Source organism: Halichoerus grypus, chromosome 14, assembly GCF_964656455.1.
Source record: "Halichoerus grypus chromosome 14, mHalGry1.hap1.1, whole genome shotgun sequence".
Classification (NCBI taxonomy): domain Eukaryota; kingdom Metazoa; phylum Chordata; class Mammalia; order Carnivora; family Phocidae; genus Halichoerus; species Halichoerus grypus.
Genome location: NC_135725.1, coordinates 57,627,954 through 57,646,127, shown reverse-complemented (window position 1 = coordinate 57,646,127; position 18,174 = coordinate 57,627,954). Strand labels below are relative to the sequence as shown.

At 40.9% G+C, this 18,174-nt stretch overlaps 1 protein-coding gene across 1 annotated transcript in view; it reads right to left on the bottom strand.

The window, feature by feature from the left end:
- The window catches only part of UBAP1 (ubiquitin associated protein 1), a 59,451-nt gene that overhangs the window by 9,592 nt on the left and 31,685 nt on the right, over positions 1–18,174 (bottom strand). The window contains exons 3-4 of the mRNA XM_078061394.1: positions 7,635–7,759; positions 1,339–2,274 (exon numbers count right to left, since the gene is read on the bottom strand). Coding sequence (XP_077917520.1) covers positions 1,339–2,274; positions 7,635–7,759 — 1,061 coding nt within the window. The remainder of the gene's footprint in view (positions 1–1,338; positions 2,275–7,634; positions 7,760–18,174) is intronic.

The window sequence follows — 18,174 nt, the reverse complement described above, 5'->3', positions numbered from 1 at the left end:
TTTATCAAATAAATGAAAATCTTTAAATAAATATCTGTGAACTGGTATAGCAAAAAGTTCTTAGACTTCTATGATTTCTATTCTAGAATGCAATAATGTATTATTCTGTGCTGCTGAAACCACATCAAGAACTAAGCCTACACTTGGGGTGCCTGGGTGGCTCAGTCGTTAAGCATCTGCCTTCAGCTCAGGTTGTGGTCCCAGGGTCCTAGGATCGAGCCCCACATCGGGCTCCCTGCTCCGCGGGAAGCCTGCTTCTCCCTCTCCCACTCCCCCTGCTTGTGTTCCCTCTCTCGCTATGTCTCTGTCAAATAAATAAATAAAATCTTTAAAAAAAAAAAAAACTAAGCCTACACTTTATGACAAATAAAGGAACCTAGCTGCGCCTGCAACTTTTTTGTGCAACAAAATCAGGGTTTTTTTCAGGGTAATAACAAGTTGCAACTTCTGTTACCAATCCATCTTTCAACACTAATTCGAATTCCAACCTCCCCTTCTCCCTCCCTTTGTAGAAAACTGCACAATTCTTAGTAGTGAGCAAAAAAAGAAACTGCAGGATTAAAATCTGTAGGTTTAGGGGCGCCTGGGTGGCTCAGTTGGTTAAGTGTCTGCCTTCAGCTCAGATCATGATCCCGGGGTCCTGGGATCAAGTCCTGCATCGGGCTCCCTGCTCAGCGGAGAGCCTGCTTCTCCCTCTCCCTCTGCCTGCCTCTCTGCCTACTCGTGCTCTCTGTCAAATAAATAAATAAAATCTTAAAATAAAATAAAATCTGTAGGTTTAAAAGTGACAAATTTCTACTTTTTGCTCAGACTTCTGATACAAATTTATCTCCCAGCTACTAAGGCACCACATGGTCTGAAGAAACACAGGTAAATCATGGTACACACAAGAACCAACCTTCAGGGCACAATGAGATGGAGAGAGGAAAGCAGGAAGATGATATAATGAGGACTACCAAGCAACCTTCAAAAAATGAATAAAGTAGGAAAAAGTTAAGTAAAAAGTTACAAAGAAAGCAAGCCTTAAAAAAAAAGGGGGGGGGCAGCAGAGAAAAGAACAAAGTGATTGGGCAGAAAAACATCATTCACACATGATATACATTATCTTTTTGAAGGAAAGACCAAAAAGATGCAGGTAGAAACAAGCGAACATAACCAGGCCAGGGGCAAAGCTAACAACCCTTTGTCCTCAGAAAAATAACCAGAACATACACAAGCAAGGTCAATATAGCCATGCCCCATCTTGCCCTAAACCCTGAAAAGAAGGTGAGGTGGCAACTGCTAGGCAGAATTTAGAAATCTTTAGAGCTCTCATTCAGGGGGATTTAAAAGGCTTACCGTGGGACCTGTATTTGGAGGTGACGATTCTTCTGTGCACACAGACAAGACAGAGAGGGAAGGCATCTGGGAGATCAGATCTGAGGGAGTCAGGGTTGGCACCTCTGTGCCACTGTCCAAGTTCAAAGCTGAAAGCCCAAGAGTATGATGCCCATTGAGCTCACTGGCACTGCTTTGGGTGGAAGGCTTTAGAGAATTCCGGAAGGTGCCATTACGGAGGCAGGATGTGCTATGGAAAGTGCTCGCCAGCTTGGCTGTCTTCTGATTGCTGTCATCAGAGTCAAGTTTGGGGAAGGACAAGGATTTGATATTGCTTACTGCAGGAATGGGGGGGAGGGACACTTTAGAAGACAGCGACATCTTTTCACAGTTGCCCAACTGGGGTAAGGTTATAAAGCCATTGGGTTTGTGAAGAGGCTTGATATCCAAGGTCGCCCGCTCCAGGGATGCCAGGACCTCCTCATCCTGTAACACAGACCCAGAGCCGCCTCTGGGCAAGTTATTATCTAATAACTGAGCCATAATGGGTCCAGTGGTTCCTACCAGAATGTTTCTCAGCTCTTCCTTCTCATCAATAGTTTTTAACTCCAGATTATCAAATGGGTCTTCTTCACACTCAAAGTCAGCAGGATTGAAATCTGCCTTTGTGTGGGGTGGGCTGAGAACTTTCTGTTTCATGGCAATGCTGCTGACCCGAGTCGGGGTGAGGATGCTGTTGTGCTGTAAGCTGGCAAGGATGGGATTAATCGGAGGTGGCATTGTGGCTGTACTGTGAGTCTTGGAGAAGCTCATTTTGCTGTCACCCTCTGGGCCACTCTTAGAATTCACTTTAGCTTCTACTTCCTCAGCCTTGCGCTCTGCTTCCCGCTGGGCTTCTTGGATTTTCTTAATATCTTCAGCCCATTCAATAGTTTTCTTTTCCAAGGAGAAGTCATACTGCAAAGATACAGCAGAGAAAGGACGTGTGAACCCAGGTGGCTGCCCCTCCCCAACTCAATTCCTCCAGCAAATTCTTCCTCACACCAGCACAACAGAACCTGGCAAGGCAGCATTTAAGGTGTATGAGATGATCCCCAGTCAGGAAGACTAAGGCTTCCTAAGCTCCTTATATGGTTTAATCAAACTATGCTCCCAGATTACTTCTAGAAATGATCTAGAAAGAGCTCCCACCACCTCTAATTCTACATTACCGGCCAAAGGTATCTTGCCAACTACTTCCTCTGCTTCTCTCCCCTCAGGCCATTTCCCTTCCTAGAATTCTTCTTTGGGGGCTAGGCAGAGCTCGGTGGCCACCTGTGAAGCTTTGCTGATGGCCTTGTTCTTCCTCTGAACTCTTTCATAGCATCTGTCTCTATCAGGTGATGCAAGCACAAGTGACCACAGATAGACTTAACCTTTAATTTTTTTCTAAACACTTCTCCCAACAGTATCACAAGCCTCTTGCAGACAGCTACTGGGCTTTAGATCCTCTCAGGGTCTCTATTACCTAGCACAATGCCCTAGATAGAGCCTGTGCTCAATAATAACAATAGCCCCTAACATTTAAGAAGCACTTACGAGGTACCAGGCAAGATTCTACGCACTTTTTATGTATTAACTCTCTGCATCTTTTCAACAACGCTTTAAAGTAAGTACTTTACCCTCAGTTTACAAGAGCCATGCCCAAGGTCACAGAGCTGGTAAGTGTTAGAGCCTGGATGTAACCCAGGCAGTACGACTACAGATTCTATGTTATTAAACCACTACCTATTAAATTATAATGAACAGACTGTACTCTAAATACAGGAAAACTGCTTATTAAGATATCAAGACATATTCAAATTAGGATTTTACAGTGCAAATCGCGTAAGGATTCACTTCATGGTTAGTTCCTTAACAGTACCTTCAAGTATGTCTCAGTTTACAAAAATTTCATTTGCACACTTGGAAAAAAAATACACCTATTACAAAAAACAAAATCCACCTCAGAGAAAACAAACTTTTGGTGTTCACTCTAAAGCCTCAAAACTAAACAATATCTATGTGTACATTCAAGGCTGAAGAGACAAAAGAGAGGGGGATGGACAGGAAAGAGGCCTACATGCCCAGACAAGAGTTTTAGAGTACAAGAAACTCTGGTCATCCCCAAGCCTTTCAGCTTCAAACAACGCAATAGAAGCCTGGAAATGCACACATCAAGAAATTTATTTATCTGGGGTGCCTGGGTGGCTCAGTCATTGAGCGTCTGCCTTCGGCTCAGGTCATGATCCCAGGGTTCTGGGGAGCCCCACATTGGGCTCCTTGCTTGGCAGGAAGCCTGCTTCTCCCTCTGCCTGCTGCTCCCCCTGCTTGTACTCTCTCCCACTCTCTCTCTTTGACAAATAAATAAAATCTTAAAAAAAAAAAAAGGAAGTTTACTTATCCCCCCGAGGTGCCTGGCTGGCTCGGTGGAGCATGCCACTCTTGATCTCAGGGTTGTGAGTTCAAGCCCCACGATAAGCATGGAGCCTACTTATTTAAAAAAACAAAACAGAAAAAAACTTTAAAAAAGAAGTTGTTCATTTATACCGCTGAGCCAGCTGCTGGGCCCCAGAAAGGCACCTGGGCGATCATGGCACTTCCTTTCTACCACTAATGGTAGTGAAAAAAACAGCACTGAACAGACTGCTCCTTCTAACCATGGAGGACATCCAATTTTGCATCTGGCTTCTTCCACCAAAAACAGGCTGTAACCAACTTTCCACCACCTAAAAACATAGGTCCCTGACGTTTTACTCTCAAGAACTGGAAATTTCTTCCCTTTTTTGTAAAACCTTTATTGACTTTTGTTTTTTAATTACGAAAGTAATATAAAATACTTGGAACACAGAAAAAAAAGACAGAAATATTAGAGTGAAAAAATAAGAGTGTGGTTTCAGTGTACAAATAAATAATAACAGCATCTAATATTTACGGAGTACCAGGAACCAGAGTAAATATTACAAAAGCATTATTTTATTTAATCCTTCTAACAACCTTAAAAGCTAATTATCCCCATTTTACAGATGAGGATATGGAGACCTGGAGGGTTTAAGAAACCTGTACAAGATTACACCCCTATTACATGGCAATTCCAGCTCGTGGATACCAGATTCTGCTCTAAACAATGACACTAAGGGCCACCTCCCACTACTGTGGCCACCACCAACCGTATTCAATAAAAGCTAGGCCCCTGCAAGGATTATTTATGTGTTTTACTGGCTCACTTTGATGAATTTTTAGCTGAAAAATGACGTTTGTACTGTCATGCAAGGGCAAATATGACAAAGTCATAGGAAGTGTCAAGGTATCTATCTGTCCAGGGCTCTAGGTCTGACTCTTCTGTGAACAGAAAGGAGACCAGCACCAATACCACACCCAAATCCCCCATGGAGACCCAGTCAAAGGTTAAAGGTACTATGTGCAATTAGAGAACAAAAATATTTCAACTATTCCACACAGTAATGGAGCTCAAATCTCCTCTTTTGTTATTAGTGGGTACTATGAATACAGTGAGGACAGTACCATGCACTTATTAATGCTTTATGATGATCAAATAGAAAATTCCCAGCAAAGCCTAAAACAGCAACAATTTGGGATTCAAAACAAGTTTTCTGGATGAATCTATGAAACGGTGAATAATATAACAACTATTAAAATAAGACAGTGTTTTTAAATTAAAATTATTTTAACAGTAGTATCCTGCACACAGAGAGGTGGTTACTGACATTTCTTACTGCCAATAAAAAAGTCACCAGGCAGGGTGCCTGGGTGGCTCAGTCATTTAAGCGTCTGCCTTTGGCTCAGGTCATGATCCCAGGGTCCTGGGATTGAGTCCCGCATAGAGCTCCTTGGTCAGCAGGAAGCCTGCTTCTCCAGCTCTGCCTGCTGCTTCCCCTGCTTGTGCTCTCTCTGACAAATAAGTAAAATCTTAAAAAAAAAAAAAAAAAAGTCACCAAGCAAACAGAACAATGTAAAAACTTTCTTTATATGGGAAATCTGTGTCTCTTCTGGCCCAATAAAGTCTCCATACACAAAGAGTTATCAATTCAGTATTCAAAACTATGTAAGATGTTCAACATCATTAGTAATTAAGGAAATACACATCAAACCACAATAAGAGATCATTGCAAAACCCGTAAGGATATATATAATCAAAAAGATGGATAAGAAGAGTTAGCAAGGATGTGGATAAACTGGAACCCTCATGCACTGTGGGTGGGACGGTAAAATGGTACAGCCACTCTGGAAAACAGTGCAGCGGTTCCCCAAAAGGTTAAACACAGTTACCATATGACAACCCAGCAGTTCCACTTGTATACCCAAGAAAATTGAAAGCATACGTTCGCACAAAAACCTATACACAAATGTTCGCACCAGCATTATTGATAATAAGTAAAAAGTGAAAACCACCAAAATGTCCATCAACCAATAAAAGGAAAAACAAAATGTAGTGTATCGATACAATGGAACATTAAGCCATAAAAATTAATGACGTACCACCACTTCATTCATACAACATGAATAAACCTTGAAAACATTATGCTCAGTGTAATAAGTCAGTCACAAAACACTATCTATTATTCCATTTATATGACATGTCCAAAATAGGCATATCCATAGGGACAAAGTAGATTTAGTGGTTGCCAGGGGCTGGGGGGAGAGGGAAATAGGGAGTGACTGCTAATGGACACTGCATTTCTTTTTGGGATAAGGACACTACTCTGGAATTACATAGTAATGATGGTTATACACTTTGAATATACTAAAAACCACTTATGTGCACACCTAAAAAAGGTGAATTTCAAGGTATGTGAATTATATCTCAATAAAGCTATTATTTTAAAAAATATAACTGAAATTCTCCCATTTGATTACCTACTGCATATAGACTGGAAAATAAATATTTCTTAGAGTAACATGGTGGTGCCTCAGAGAATTCCCCAGAAATGAAACTCCTTCGCCAGAAAGTTGTATTTTTTAAAATCTTAAGTCATAGGAAGAAGTATTAGATAGGTAGTGTACTTAATGTTTTCCCATTTAACTCTTTCTCTAAACTGTAAGCTCGTTGAGGACAGTGAATTAGGTATTTATCTCTATCCCCAACCCTAGTAGAGCATCACTCAAAAACAGGCACTCAATAAATATGCACTGAGAGAAGAAAGGAAGTCACAAAACATAAGGCTATTTGCTGCTTTCAAGAAGTAATTCTATACATTTATACATTACTGTGCTTTAAAGATGAGAGGGTTGAGAAAGAAGCTACTGAGAAGGCATTTAAGCACAGTCTAGAAGAATAAACAGATTTTAGTAGATAAACAGCTTTTAGTACAGTGAGAAAGAGGAAAATATTCAAAGTGGAGGTAACAGCTCATGAGAAAAAGCATAGTACGATAGGTAATATACATGGTATGTTCAATGAATTGGTAGTCACCTGGTTCCTAGGAGACATGGAGGAGATGATGAGCTGAGGTGCTTTACCACAACCTTATGTCTAGACTTAATTTAAGGACTGGTAAATCAGTTTGTTTTTTTTTTTTTAACAGAGATGTGACAATGTGAAACTTTAATTTAGAAATATTATTCCAGAAACAGTATGAAAAATACCAAAAAATGCTGCAAGCAGAAGGGCCAATTAAAGAGGCTACTGCAGGGGTGCTTAGGTGGCTCAGTCGTTAAGCATCTGCCTTCAGCTCAGGTCATGATCCCAGCCAGGGTCCTGGGATCGAGCCCCGCATCGGGCTCCCTGCTCAGCAGAAGACTGCTTCTCCCTCTCCCACTCCCCCTGCTTGTGTTCCCTCTCTCGCTATGTCTCTGTCAAATAAATAAATAAAATCTTTAAAAAAAAAAGAGGCTACCGCAATAGTCCAGGTAAAAAAAAAGTCACGTAAGGATGAACTGGATGGTAAAGGTGAGACACAGCAGAGAGAAAAATATTTCCTAATTTGAGTGACCAAGAAGATAATGAGGACATCAAAAGAAAGAGGTGAATGAGCAAACCAGATGGGCAGTAGGGATTTGTTTTGGACAAAGGAGAGAAACCCAGGAATATACAGTCCAACAGATTGCAGAAGATCTGTAAAAGATACATAAACACATGTAAGTGTAAGTGTGTGTGTGTGTGTGTGTGTGTGAGAGCGAGAGAGAGAGACACAGAGAGAGAGAAACACAAAGACAATGTGAGCTAAGCAGTAACAGTTGCTATAAGAAATACAAATAAGAGGAGAATTTTTTTTTCCTATTTCACTATACATCAAATTCTTAAATGCACTCAACTTTAACTAAAAATCACCACTTACCTGTACTTCTCTGACCACCTGCAAACAATCAGGCAAGGAGAAGCCAATAGGAAGACCAACTTTAGCTGGTGTTTTGAATTTGTCTCCTATCTTAAATGGGACATCATCAAGGTAACTGAAAGTCCCTACAATCAAAAATAAAGTAGAAAATATCAGCAAAGAACTTTATTATTTGTTTTGCTATTATCTTACATCTAGGATACAACATTAATTTATGCTATCCTAAAACTAGAAGTTATAGAGACTTGCTTCTCTGACTGCTTACCTTCTCCTGACCCTAGACATCTGTGGAAGAAATCCTACTTGCGCCTACTTGATCTTATTAGCGTTTATTTTCAATTACACTTAGTGTAAAAGCCAAAGTACTCACAGAAGCCTAAAAGGCCTCCCCAAAGCCCACTATCCCTCTGCCCTCAACTCTGTCACCTCCTTGCTCACTGCACTAACTCACAGTAATTGTTCCTCAACCATGACAGGGTCAAACCCACCTCAAAAATTCTGCAGGGGCTGCTCCCTCTATCTGGAATGTTCTTCCCTTAAATATTCATGTGACTTATTCCTTTGTTCTTCAAGTCTTTGCTCAAATGTCACTCTCTCAATGAGGCTTACTCTGACCACCCTATTTAAAACTACCTGACCCTCACCGCAGTACTCCCATGTTACCATCTATCCTTTCCCCCACAGCACTTATTACCTTCTAACACATTAAATAATTCATTTTTAAATTATATTTATTGTCTGTCTGGCCCAATGGAATGTAAGCTCCTTGCAGAAAAGCATTTAAGTCTATTTTATTCACTGATGTACTGTCAAAACCTATACATATTAGGCACTTAAGAATGATGAATCGATAGAACCTCCACAAAAGAACCTCTTTGACTACGAGTTCTCTACTTTAGAAAGAATCATTTCTAATTAATACAAAGAATTACTCTACATTTTTAAAGACTATATTCTGCAACAGATGTGGAAATATTCAAGAAGCATAGCACTTATGAAAAAAGGAAAACCAGGGGTACTTGAGTGGTTCAGTCAGTTAAGTGTCTGCCTTCGGCTCAGGTCATGATCTCAGGGTCCTGAGATCAAGCCCCACATCGGGCTTCCCTACTCAGCAAGGAGTCTGCTTCTCCCTCTCCCTCTGCTCCTCCTCCCTGCTCATGCTCTCTCTCAAATAAATAAATAAAATCTTAAAAAAAAAAAAGAAAGAAAATGAAAACCAGACAAGACCATGGGAATCAGAATAGGATTATCAGGAGACATAAACCATATACAACTGAACTACTTTAACTCCCTGAAGGCTCTCTGCCTAATAGCTGAATCATACAAAAAGACCAGGACATTATCACTGATTTATAGGGTCAGACAAAATGAGAGTGGCTCTAATATATGACTTTCACTAGCTATCCACTCCCAAATGTACATGGTTTCTTTTCTGGATGAGGTCTGGGGCTAACTTACTGGCAGAACCATCATGGACAATGAAATAGTTCCTACTTTTTGACTATTAACAGCTAGTAAAATAAGGATTGCTGGGGCACCTGGGTGGCTCAGTCAGTTAAGTGTCTGCCTTCAACTCAGGTCATGATCTCAGGGTCCCGGAATCGAGCCCCCGGTTGGGCTCCCTGCTCAGTGGGGGACCTGCTTCTCCCTTTCCTCCCCGCTTGTGCTCTATCTCTCTCTCAAATAAATAAAATCATAAAAAAAAAAAAAAAAAGGATTGCTTCTGGGCCTCACACTGGTATATTTTCTTGAATGCTCATGGACAGAATACAATTATACCTCTTCCATGAAGATGGCTTCTCTCCCTTTCTAAAAACTAACAGATTTCAAGACTTAACAAATTCAAGATATATTTGAAATCTTCTCATCATTCCCATTTCCTGAGGTAAATACTGCTCTGATACACCTGAAACCCTCCAGCAGAAAGAAGGACCGTACTTGCACCCTTGGGGGCTGGTGTCTCTCTTTTCCATACCTTCTAGCCAGAACTGAAACATTTTATGTTATCTCCCACTCAGTGAGCAAATTAAATTCACAACCGTGCTCAATTTAACAATTTTTCTGGGGAATAACCATTAAATTATTAACACTCTAGGAAAGTTTCTTAGTTGGTCATATCTTTAGAAGTACTATTTCCTCAGATGGCAATGCCTGTCACATTCCCACACTTTTTTACTTAATTATTTCTAGTCCTTTAAGAATGAGCTTAAGGGCGCCTGGTGGCTCAGTCGTTAAGCGTCTGCCTTCGGCTCAGGTCATGATCCCAGGGTCCTGGGATCGAGTCCCACATCGGGCTCCCTGCTCGGCAGGAAGCCTGTTTCTCCCTCTCCCACTCCCCCTGCTTGTGTTCCTGCTCTCGCTATGTCTCTCTCTGTCAAATAAATAAATAAAATCTTTAAAAAAAAAAAAAAAAGAATGAGCTTAAGAACAAACTCCCTTCTCAATCTCAGAACACCCAGTTCATACTAGCACCTCAGGTCTTACCACTCTGTAAGAACAGTTTCCTTATACTCCACCTAGACACTCTGAAAATGAGTGTCCTTTAAGAAGGGATAAATGTTTCATATCTACACCTCCCAATCTCATCATAATAACTGGCAGATAAGATGCTCAATAAGAACAAATAAAGAAGACATGGTCTATACTTCTTTCATATTTAACTCTCACCCCTATCTTAACTCACATTCAATTAACATTTATTAAAATTCAAAATTATTGGGCGCCTGGGTGGCTCAGTCGTTAAGCGTATGCCTTCAGCTCAGCTCATGATCCCAGGGTCCTGGGATCGAGTCCCACATTGGGCTCCCTGCTCAGCAGGGAGTGCTTCTCCCTCTGACCCTCCCCCTGCTTGTGTTCCCTCTCTCGCTGTGTCTCTCTCTGTCAAATAAATAAAATCTTTAAAAAATAAATAAAATTAAATAAATAAAATTCAAAATGATTTACCTAAAATGTCAAGGCTACTCATAAAAATATACCAGGTGCTCCCCCACCAAACTATCAGGTATCATCACAGCTTGCCAAAATAACCAAGTACTGGTTACAACGCTAAAACCCTCTGTCACTTAAAAATTCTTTATATTATAGAAATTAGGGGCACCTGGGTGGCTCAGTCATTAAGCGTCTGCCTTCAGCTCAGGTCATGATCCCAGGGTCCTGGGATCGAGCCCCACGTCGGGCTCTCTGCTCAGCGGGAAGCCTGCTTCTCCCTCTCCCACTCCCTCTGCTTGTGTTCCCTCTCTCACTGTGTCTCTCTGTGTCAAATAAATAAATAAAATCTTTAAAAAATAATAAATTAAAAGCAAAGTTCTAATTTAAAAAAATTTTTATCTGTCTTCCATGAAAACAGGTGCTCAAAGTTTACTGAAAGTTAGATTTTAACTTTAGCTAGTGTCCTGATAGGAGAACAAAGCTGAAACTAGCATTTTCTTTTTTTTTTTTTTTTTAAAGATTTATCCATTTGAGAGAGTGAGAATGAGAGAGAGAGAGAGAGAGAGTACATGACGGGGGGAGGGTTAGAGGGAGAAGCAGGCTCCTTGCTGAGCAGGGAGCCCGATGCGGGACTCGATCCAGGGACTCCAGGATCATGACCTGAGCCGAAGGCAGTCGCTTAACCAACTGAGCCACCCAGGCGCCCCTGAAACTAGCATTTTCTAAGAAGCACTGGCAAGATGTACAGGCAAGTTAACAATCACAAAATTAAGTCTTTTGTTTCAGAATGTTTATTCATTCAAAGTAGGTTAATTATCTCTCTCTCTCTCTCTCACACACACACACACACACACACTCTGAAAATATCCCACCCATAATAACACAAGCATATATGATATACAAATGTAAGAAAACCCATCCACACTAAAACTAACAAAATTTTCTTAAATGAACTGTTCTACTGTAGAATGGTGAGGGGAGCTGAGGGAGAAAATTATCTACAAAAAATAACATACTTAAGATACCTGAGCCAAATGAGAATATCTTTCAAAGCGTGTTCAGTTTCCCTGCCCACCTTTCAGTTAGGAAAGTGACATGACTGCTATATACACTGATGACTTATAGTCTGTAAATTGAAGTAGGCCCTGGGATAGGGACAGACAGATCAAGTATTATTACACCTTTAAATAACTGCTAATTCCCTTCCTTAACACCAATTACAGGTTTCTGCTTTTATTTTTTTTTTTTAAAGATTTTATTTATTTATTTGACAGAGAGAGACATAGCGAGAGAGGGAACACAAGCAGGGGAAGTGGGAGAGGGAGAAGCAGGCTTCCCACTGAGCAGGGAGCCCGATGCGAGGCTCAATCCCAGGACCCTGGGATCATGACCTGAGCCGAAGGCAGACACTTAACGAGGGAGCCCGATGTGGGGCCTGATGCGGGGCCCGATCCCAGGACCCTGAGATCACGACCTGAGCCGAAGGCAAGCACTTAACGACTGAGCAACCCAGGCGCCCCAGGTTTCTGCTTTTAAAAAGCAGTTTCATTTCGCTAGCCAATGCCAAGGTGATTTGGCACATCCTCTAACTTTCCCTGGTCTTAGTCCTTTAAACTTTATTAGTAGGGAATGAGCCAATAGTTATGTGATTATTTGGGAGGGGGGTAGGAATAAAGGGCAAAAAGGCATTTAGGGGCACGTGGCTGGCTCAGTTGGTAAAGCATGGGATGACTCCTGAGTGTAGAGATTACTTAAAACTAATAAATCTTTTAGGGTGGCTCAGTCAGTTAAGCATCCAACTCTTGATTTCAGCTCAGGTCATGTTCTCCAGGTCATGAGATTGAGCCCCTACAGGGCTCCCACTGGGCATAGAGGCTGCTTGGGATCCTCTCTCACCCTCTCCCTCTGTCCCTCCCCACCCCACCCCACCTCCTGGTACACGCTCTCTCTCTTAAAAACAAAAAATCTTTTAGGGGCACCTGGCTGGCTCAATGGGTGGAGCATGTAACTCTTTATCTCACAGTTGGAAGTTCCAGCCCCACACTGACTGTAGGGATTACTTAAAAATATTTTAAAAATAGATAGCTAAATAAATAATCTTTTTAAAAAAGGCATTTAAAGAGATGGCAACAAAGCAAGCAACCTTTTGAATGGACAGAGACTACTGTAGCGTAATTAATGATGATGCTATGAGGATTATAAAGAATATATTTTGCAAATATAACTGACTATGCCTTAGGAATTATTCATTTTTATCCAATATATCAAAATATATATTTAAAGACAGCAATTTCTCTTGTTTCTCAATACACCTTAAGATTCAATAAACTCAACTACATGGCCCAGAGAATTAAACACTGTGACTAACAAATTTCCAGCTTAGGGCGCCTGGGTGGCTCAGTTGATTAAGCGACTGCCTTCAACTCAGGTCATGATCCTGGAGTCCTGGGATCGAGTTCCGCATCGGGCTCCCTGCTCAGCGGGGAGTCTGCTTCTCCCTCTGACTCTCCCTCTCTCATGCTCTCTCTCAAATAAATAAATAAATCTTAAAAAAAAAAAAATTTCCAGCTTACCCCAAATATTTTTTAGTTTCAGTCTTTATTATTGAATATCTTTCTAAAATGTCTGAGCCCACTTTCTTAAGTTCAGTTTCGATAAAGAAAGTAAGCACATCTCTGATGACTGTGGCTATGGCAGTTCCTTGAAGTCAGGTTCTGCACATCACTTTGCATTATGCACAGTGGAAGAGACTGGGCTGAAAATGTACTATCTCAGGATAAGTTCTGGGAAACCGTCATTGTGATTTCTTTCTTTCTGAATTGCTGATATGCTTATAATCTTGTCACCTGCATGTTTTCCTGAAAAAAAGTTACAATTCCAGGGAAGAGGAGAGATGAATTCTTAATGGAGGGTAGAAACTAGATTATGCTTAATTCAGGTTTTACTGTGAATTCAAACTGAGGATTCAAATCGGAAGTTTTTGAAAACAAACAACAGTAAAGACCAAACTTAAAATTTAGTGAAAAATACAATTCCATAACTAGGTATCACTACCTTAAAGCCATTAAGTTTGCTATAAGGGGCGCCTGGGTAGCTCAGTAGGTTAAGCATCCAACTCTTGATTTCTGCTCAAGTCATGATCTCAGGGTTGTGAGACTGAGCCTCATGTAGGGCTCTAAGCTCAGCGCAGAATCTGCTTGAGATTCTCTCCCTCTCCCCCTTCCCCTGCTGGTGCGTGCACCCCGCCTCAAAGAAAGGAAGGAAGGAAGGAAGGAAGGAAGGCAGGCAGGCAGGCAGGCAGGAAGGCAGGAAGGCAGGAAGGAAGGAAGCTGACAGATGGATCGATAAATAGACACACATGTAGACAGACACACATAAAATTATACAGATATCTGCAAAAGGATGTGAAGTCACAAGAAAATGTTACTCACACCCTAACAACAAAAGCCAGGTAACCTACAAAATCAGCTTTTTAATACACAATGTCTGGCATTCAATCAAAAATAAGACACACAAGCAAGAAAATGTGATCCATCATTAAGAGAGGAACCAGTCATCAGACCCAAACTGAGGGATAGCAAAGATACTGAAATTATCAGAAAGGTTTAAAATAACTATAATAAATATATTAAAGGATCTAGTGGAAAAGATGAACATGTGTGAGCAGATGAGGAATTTCAACAAGAGACAAAAAGAAAGACAAAGCAACAATGCTAGAAATGAAAAATGCAGTATCAGAGAAGAAAATCTTTGATAGTTCATAACCAGGCTATCCTGATAGTCAGAAAATACTTAGCAGAGGAAAGAACCAGAGAACCTGAGGGCAGGTCAAAAGAAATTAACTGTACTGAAACACAAAGGTAAAAAAAAAAAAAAAAAAAAGAAACAGAGCCTTAAAAGATATTTAGGACAATATCAAACAGCCTAATACGTGTATGATTAGAGTCTCAAAAGGATAAGAGAGAAACAATGGGGCAGATGAAATGTGAAAAGAAATAATGGCTGCAAATTTTCCCAGAGTGATAAAAGATACCAACCCACAGATCCAAGAAGTTTAGCTAACTTCAAGCAGGATAAATACACAGAAAATCACACCAAGCCACATCATAGTAACAATGCTGAAAACAAAGATAAAGTCTTGACAGACGGTGGGGAGAGGACAGCAATGATTAAACGATGGCCAACTTCTTTACATTACACTGTAAAGCAGTAACAGATCAACTTTACACTTGATCTTAGCCAAAAGGCTGAGAAGCGATACAGATCAACTTTAAAAACAATTTAAAATAAAACATCTTTATCTATCACAGCAGAAAAAGTATTTCAATATCCTAGGAGAAATTAAACCAAGGGCAAAATGAACCTCCCTCAGAAGTTAGCTAGCTCAATGGTCATAAATAGGACAGCCTGGCCTTTCAAAGGAAAGAGTTCAGGTTTATTAAGTTTTATCTGTTTGTACAGACTTATTTTTTCCTAAATTAGAATCTCAAGGCATCTTCTCAGATATTAAAAGAGAAATTTGTTTGTTGAAACTTTTTTTTTCAATTTTATTTATTTGAGATACAGCGAGAGAGAGTGAGCACAAGTGCGGGGAGAGGGAAAGAGGGAGAAGAAGCAGCAGACTCCCCACTCAGCAGGGCTCCATCCCAGGACCCCAAGATCATGACCTGAGCCAAAAAGCACTTGGGGTCACCTGGGTGGCTCAGTCAGTTAAGCATCCGCCTTTGGCTCAGGTCATGATCTTGGGGTCCTGGGATTAAGCCCCATATTGGGCTCTCTGCTCAGCAGGTAGTCTGCTTCTTCCTCTCCCTCTGCCCCTCCCCCTGGCTCATTCTCTCTCTCAAATAAATAAAATCTTAAAATAAAACAAAAAAAAACACTTCTGGGGGCACCTGGGTAGCTCAGTCAGTTAGGTGACCGACTCTTGATTTCAGCTCAGGTCATGATCTCAAGGTCATGAGATCAAACCCTGCACTGGGTGTGGACCCTGCTTAAGATTCTCTCTCTTGGGGCACCTGGGTGGCTCAGTTGGTTGAGCATCTGCCTTCAGCTTGGGTCATGATCCCAGGGTCCTGGGATTGAGCCCCACATCAGGCTCCCTGCTCCACAGGGAGCCGGCTTCTCCCTCTCCCTCTGCCTGCCACTCTCCCTTCTTGTATGCGCTGTCAAATATATAAAATCTTAAAAAAAAAAATTCTCTCCCTCTCCCTCTACCCCTCCTCCACTGCTTGAATGCTCACTCGCATACACACTCTCTAAAAAAATAAATAAATAAAAAATAAGAAATCTCTTCTGGAAAATAACTTTTTTCTTAAAGTGGAAAATAAGTTAAAAACTAAAGAGAATTAACATTTTAAAACACCAGACTCGGGCGCCTGGGTGGCTCAGTTGGTTAAGCGACTGCCTTCAGCTCAGGTTATGATCCTGGAGTCCCAGGATCAAGTCCCATATCGGGCTCCCTGCTCAGCGGGGGGTCTGCTTCTCCCTCTGACTCTCTTCCCTCTCGTGCTCTCTGTCTCTCATTCTCTCTCTTAAATAAATAAATAAAATCTTAAAAAGTAAAAATAAAAAATAAATAAAATAAAACACCAGACTCCAAGAAAGGCCTGATTTAAACCGAGCCAAGGGTTTGCAATTTATATAATATAAAAGAACAATATTTTTAAAGGTCTTTCAGAATTAACTGCTTATTCTCTTATTCTGTTATTTAGGGATATGAAGTTATTAATGACAGTGGAAGAAGTTCAACCTTAGTTGAAAAAAAATGAACTTGAGGGAAGCACTTGGATGGCTTAGTTGGTTAAGCAGTCTGTCTTCAGCTCAGGTCATGATCCCAGGGTCCTGAGATCAAGTCCTGCATTGGGCTCCTTGCTCAGCAGGGAGTCCGCTTCTCCCTTAGCCTAACACTCTCCCTGCTTGTGCGCACACAATCCCTCTCTCTCTGATAAATAAAAAAAAAAAAAAAAAAATGAACTTGAAGGTAAATCAAATACTAGTCATAGCACAGGATCTAGTCAGCCCAAATATTTAAAAAGAAAAAAAAAATTTAATATCCAGTCACAAAAGCAGATGTTACCTCCTTGTCCACACTCAAAATGCCCTGGAAGAATTATATACACACACACCCACTAACCCCAATGGACCAGTCAGATAATACCTACCTTAGGGAGAATCAATCCACAGGCCTATAAGCTAGGCTGTACCAATCAGATACCCCCTTGCCCGAAAGATAGAAAAACCTTGAGCTATATGATGCTAGCCACTTAGACTGAAAGATCAAGTAGCAAGCTGCATCATAATGGGGGGGGGGTGGCCATTTTTCACCCTATGCACTCTACACAAGTAGGTCAAGAAAGCAAGTCTATAAACAGAAGAATAAAAATGGAGCACACCCGCAGAGAAAAGCAGAAAGGAAAGGCTATGTAGCTTCCTGAGAGATGGGGGGAGTACGAGCCTTAGTTTCCTGGCTTTCTAATTTCAGCCCTGTAAGACCAGGCTAAACTTGATTTCCTGCACTCAGATGCTGACAAGATTGCTATTCTCCCCACACCTTTTTTTTGCCTATTTCCTTTAATTTCTATTCCTTAAGCTACATAATATCTAAAAATAAGATTATTTAAAAACTCCAAAGCTATAGAAATTCAAGTAGCAGCTCAGCAGTTTAAAGCAGAAGCTGAAAAGAGAAAGAGAAAAAAATCTTTTCTCGGGGCACCTGGGTGGCACCTGGTTAAGCATCTGACTCTTGATCTCACCTCAGGTCTTGATCTCAGGGTTGTGAGTTCAAACCCCACGTTGGGCTCCACGATGGGCGTGGAGGTAGAATGCTTCACTCAAACAACAAAATTTTGGTGAGGAATGTAAGGAGATGGAGGAATTTCTAAAAAAGTTATTGATCAAGTGGGGCGCCTGGGTGGCTCAGTCGTTAAGCATCTGCCTTCGGCTCAGGTCATGATCCCGGGGTCCTGGGATCGAGCCCCACATCGGGCTCCCTGCTCCGCGGGGAGCCTGCTTCTCCCTCTCCCACTCCCCCTGCTTGTGTTCCCTCTCTCGCTGGGTCTCTCTCTGTCAAATAAATAAAATCTTTAAAGAAAAAAAATAAAAAATAAATAAATAAAAAATAAAATAAAAAAGTTATTGATCAGGTAACTTCAAAATTAGAATCTTCTCTCTGAACTGTTTAGCTGGAACACATAACCTGGGGTCCATCTTATTTTCACTCCAGTCAAAAAGGACTTCCCAAAGAGTCGAGATATATAGCTTATCTTTTGAAATAAGATTATAAGCTTAAATTTTTCTTTTTTGCTATTTTCTCTCCTCTGTCCTTTGCTCTGTCCTCTTTTTCCTTAAAAAAGTGATCCAGAGGCAACTTCAGATCTCTCTCTCTACTTTCATTTGAATACTCTGAAAGTATTGTCTAATAGTCCTTAGACAACAGGAAATAGCTTACCTGGCAGATCTCATGCCTGACCTGCTATAAAGAATGCAAATTCCAGAGTGTGACTGACTTAACTCCAAAAGGACCTAACAAAACACATATAACTGATGTATGTAAGCATATGCACAATGGTAATTCAAAATATTAAACTGTTATATAAAATATATAAGCAAGTTA